General features: G+C 38.1%; 1 protein-coding gene across 5 annotated transcripts in view; it reads right to left on the minus strand.

Annotated features, from left to right (window-relative positions):
• The window catches only part of LOC137633204 (adhesion G protein-coupled receptor L4-like), an 83,627-nt gene that overhangs the window by 16,067 nt on the left and 65,060 nt on the right, over nucleotides 1-2,500 (minus strand). For all 5 annotated transcript variants that reach the window (XM_068365369.1, XM_068365366.1, XM_068365365.1 and 2 more), the window contains 2 exons: nucleotides 1,084-1,383; nucleotides 116-237 (listed from right to left, as the gene is read on the minus strand). In XM_068365369.1, the coding sequence (XP_068221470.1) occupies nucleotides 116-237; nucleotides 1,084-1,383 (422 nt within the window). The remainder of the gene's footprint in view (nucleotides 1-115; nucleotides 238-1,083; nucleotides 1,384-2,500) is intronic.

A 2,500-nucleotide genomic window follows, 5' to 3' on the forward strand; every position in this document is an offset into this window, starting at 1 on the left:
CTACAATATGCTACAGAATAGAATGCCCGCAAGAAAATAAAACTTGCATTACAGCATATATAAATACACACACTACTCTACAATTAAATCATAATGAAATAAGAGTCTGACTTACACTTTATCATTACTGTATCCTTTGACGCGGCCGAAAGCGAGTATGAAGATGATGTACAGAACAGGAACCAAGTACCCGGCGATTAAGTAGTACTTCAGCGGTGACGTTTTCGTCCGGAAAATCTGGTTCGAAGGATGAGAAAACTTTTGAAGACAAATGTATTCATATAAGTATAAACAATAATGATAATTATAATAAATAGTAGTTCACAAGCCAAAAGCTTAAGGTAATCTTGATATACTTTTTTTGCCAAGTGCCTTTTTCTCTTTGATTATAGGCGCCTAAATATATCTGAGACTAGGTTTAACAGTTCCAAAATGGACCAAAACAATGCAAAACTTTTTTGTAAACACCAATTTCTTAAATAGCATCAAAACAAGTTTCCTGACTTTCAAAGAAATGTCTCGGTGCAGTTTATCGCAGAAAATCTTACCTCGGAACACCTCAGCTTAAAGCACCTTACTCTGGAAGCACCTCCTCTAGGACACCTTACCCTGGGGCAGCTCAACTTAGAACACCTTACCCTAAACAACCTTACTCTGGGGTACGCTCACCTAGGACACCTTGCCCTGGGGCAAGTCAACTTAGAGCATTTCACCTTAAAGCACCTTACTATAGGGGCAGTTAACCTAGGACACCTTACACTGGGACGGCTCAACTTGAGAGCACCTCGCCCTAAAGCACCTTACTCTGGGGCAGTTTAACTTGAAACATCTCACCCTAAAACACCTTAGTCTGGAGACAGCTCACCTACGATACCTTACACTGGGGCAGCTCAAGTTAGAGCACCTTACCTTGGAGCACCTCATCCTAAAGCACATTAGTCTGGGACAGCTCACTTGGTACACCTTGCCCCAGGGCAGCTTACCTTACTTTGAAGGACCTCACCTTACTATGAGGAAGCTCACCTCAGAGCATCTTACCCTGTGGAACCTCACAACAGAGCACCTTACCTTAGGGAATCTCACCTTAGACTTGACATACATATGGAACGCGTCAATAGCGTTCCAGATGAACGTCGCTAGGAATAGGTAATGAAGGAATCCCGCCAAGACGGTGCAGGACGCTTTGCTGTAGGTGGTGCCCAATCCACCGAGGAGCACCATCTCCGACAACATGATACAGAAGCAGAGGTTGGCCAGGATGACCGAAGTGCTTTTCTCTCGGACATCCTTAAATCCCAGGAAACACAAGATGCACAGGATCAGGCTCACGATGGCTACTACACAGCCCACGATCGTCACGCAACGCATCACACGGTGCATAGCCTAGTAAAAATAAATGAATAAATAAGTAAATAAATGAAAACTTTTAAAAATAAATGAATAAAGAGGTGCATACATAAATAAGCTTATTACTAACTGGATTCCACCTTAACATTGGAAGAGGATGCTACTTAGGAGCGTATACTGTAAGTCTGGAGAAAAAAGTTCAAGATTGAGATAAAATATTACCTTCATTTAATACAGTTTTTGGAAGACAAGTAAAAAGCATGGCTAAATCATTATTCATGGAATTTGTTTCATATTATTATTACTATCTGAGTTACAACCATAGTTGGAAAAGCAAGGTGCAATAAGTCCAAAAACTCCAATAGGAGAAAAAATCCTAGTGAGGAAAGGAAATAAGGAAATAAATAATCTCTATAACATGACAAATAATATGAATAAAAAAATATAAAATATCTTACGATCAATAAGAACGTTAAGATAGATCTGCCATATATAAACCATTAAGAGAGACTTATAGCAACCTGCTCAACATGAAATTATTGAATTTCGGAAGTTCAAGACTATGCATATATATATGCATGGTCCAGCAGAAGGATATTCAGCACAGAGGTGAAACTAGGGTAAAACATGGCATTTGGGGTATGAGGTAATAGCTAAAATAGAGGTTACACAACAAGACTGAAGAAAGGGGAAGTAGGAAAGAAGTAAATAAGAATAAAAACTGTGCTCAACTATGGGACGAAGATGTGATGTAAGGATGGTTTAGTGATGCTATAGTGCAACAGTTAAGGCTTACTAATGTTACATATTATTTTGCTATTAATACAGAGGTGTTTTCATTGACGAAAAGCTACTGATTGCATATAAAAATATACCTGGGATAAAGTGTTCTTATATAATTTAAGGAAAAAGTTATTTGTTAAACTTACTTACCAAAAAGGTAATATTAGGAACTGGGAAGAAACTAACTGAAAACGTAGAAGTGAATGGGAGGTATAACAATTTGCTAAGTAGGATTTATTAAGAAAAACTGCATCAAGAGATTAAATGGAAACGAGAATGCTAAGTAAATAGGTACGAGAGAAAAAATCAGGAAAACGATAAATAAGGTACTGACAGACAAAATAATCGACATCCTAATGTTCTTTTGTAA

The sequence above is a fragment of the Palaemon carinicauda genome, chromosome 42, assembly GCF_036898095.1.
Source record: "Palaemon carinicauda isolate YSFRI2023 chromosome 42, ASM3689809v2, whole genome shotgun sequence".
In the NCBI taxonomy this organism is placed as follows: domain Eukaryota; kingdom Metazoa; phylum Arthropoda; class Malacostraca; order Decapoda; family Palaemonidae; genus Palaemon; species Palaemon carinicauda.